The sequence below is a fragment of the Otolemur garnettii genome, unplaced genomic scaffold, assembly GCF_000181295.1.
Source record: "Otolemur garnettii isolate 467f Iridium unplaced genomic scaffold, OtoGar3 scaffold00116, whole genome shotgun sequence".
Lineage (NCBI taxonomy): Eukaryota > Metazoa > Chordata > Mammalia > Primates > Galagidae > Otolemur > Otolemur garnettii.
The window spans coordinates 5,656,681-5,658,423 of NW_003852511.1; the positions used below are offsets into that span (position 1 = coordinate 5,656,681).

Consider the following 1,743-nt stretch of genomic DNA (forward strand, 5'->3'; position numbering starts at 1 on the left):
TTTTGGTTGCAGCCGTCATTGTTGTTTGGCGGGTCCGGGCTGGGGATTCGAACCCGCCACCTTAGGTGTACATGGCTGGCGCCTTAGCCAGTTGAGCCACAGGCGCCGAGCCGAAAATACTTCTTATTGGAGTGTTTGCATATTATAAAACAACACATTCTAGATCAAAATGCCATATAGTATACATTTTCAGGAAAACATTTTGGCTTATTTTTCATTATATTTGGTGAGTGAGGGTTCTGTTTTCGAAAATGAGTGATAAAATGAAGAACTACTATATTTAAATGAGCATGTAAATATAGCTGTAAACATATGTGAGTATAAGTGCAGTAGAACCTCTTTAGTTGACCACCCCCTACATTAACTACCTCATTAAGCTGACCTAATTTTCATCAACCAGACATGCACCACATGTACGTATCAATAAGATAGGCCTAGTTCCTTATGTTGACCACCTCCCTATGTTGATTAGTTTGTTAAGAGTCCCTTGGTTGGTCAACTTACAGAAGTTCTGCTACAAATTAGTAAGTGGGTCCTGGGATTCAGACTCAGGTATTCATCCATCCAAAGCTCCTACTCCTCATCTTCATGAAATACTGTTTTCCTAAAATATAACATCATTAACCTCTCAGAGAAAATAAATGCTTTCATGTATGTATCAATCTAATAGGCACAGATCTGTGATGACCGCCTCCGTATGTTGAGCGGTTTGTTACAGTCCCTGGGGTGGTCAGAGGTCCTAGTGTGTCTGTGAAGCTCACCGTTTGTTATCTACCTGGTCTTTACATCTGTCTGTATTTGTCAGACTCTTTAAGCACCTATAGTTATACCTACCTCAGCCCGTTTTCCCATGGGGGTAAATCTGTTACTCTCAGGTGAATTGAATTTTGTGTTGTTAGAAGAAATTAAAAAGGCAGGAGACCTCATTTGTGACTTTTTATAGTCTTAATATGTTAAATCTCTTTCTCTCTCCCCTTAGGTTAGCACATGTGCTTATATTACCCAGAAGGTGGAATTTGCTGGCATCAGGTAGCTATTAATATCACTCTTTTTAATTTTTCTTTCTTTCTTTCTTTTTTTGTATCTGTCTGTCACCCTTAGCAGAGTGCTGTGGCATCACAGCTCACAGTAACCTCAAATTCTTGGGCTTAAGCAATTCTCTTGCCTCAGCTTCAGAAGTAGCTGGGCCTACAGGAGCCCACCACAATGTCCAGCTATTTTTTTTTATTGCATTGTCATTGTTGTTTAGCTGGCCTGGAGCAGGTTCAAACCCACCACCGTCAGTGCATGTGGCTGGCACTGTAACCACTATGTTATGGGCGCTGATCCCTTTTTTCTATTTTTTTCAGACAGAGTCTCACTTTGTTGCCCCCAGTAGAGTGCTGGGCCAACAGAGTTCACAGCAACCTCAAACTTTTGGGTTTAAGCAATTCTCTTACCTCAGTCTCCCAAGTAACTGGGAATACAGGCTCCTGCCACAACACCCGGCTATTTCTAGAGACAGGATCTCGATCTAGCTCAGGCTGGTCTTGAACTGTGAGCTGCTTGATCCACCTGCTTAGGCTTCCCAGAGTGCTGGGATTACAGACATGAGCCACTGCACCCAGCCTTATATGTCACTCTTGATTTACCTATGCAGTTACTGGGCTACATAAGGCATTTGAGGCATATCATTATCCATGCAATAAAATATGCAATCTCAGACAAACAACAGGATGCACTATGATTTTTTTTTTTTTTTTT

At 41.6% G+C, this 1,743-nt stretch overlaps 1 protein-coding gene across 1 annotated transcript in view; it reads left to right on the top strand.

Moving 5' to 3' along the window:
• The window catches only part of DEPDC5 (DEP domain containing 5), a 150,109-nt gene that overhangs the window by 14,173 nt on the left and 134,193 nt on the right, over positions 1-1,743 (top strand). The window contains exon 7 of the mRNA XM_023517676.1: positions 980-1,029. Within this exon, the coding sequence (XP_023373444.1) occupies positions 980-1,029 (50 nt within the window). The remainder of the gene's footprint in view (positions 1-979; positions 1,030-1,743) is intronic.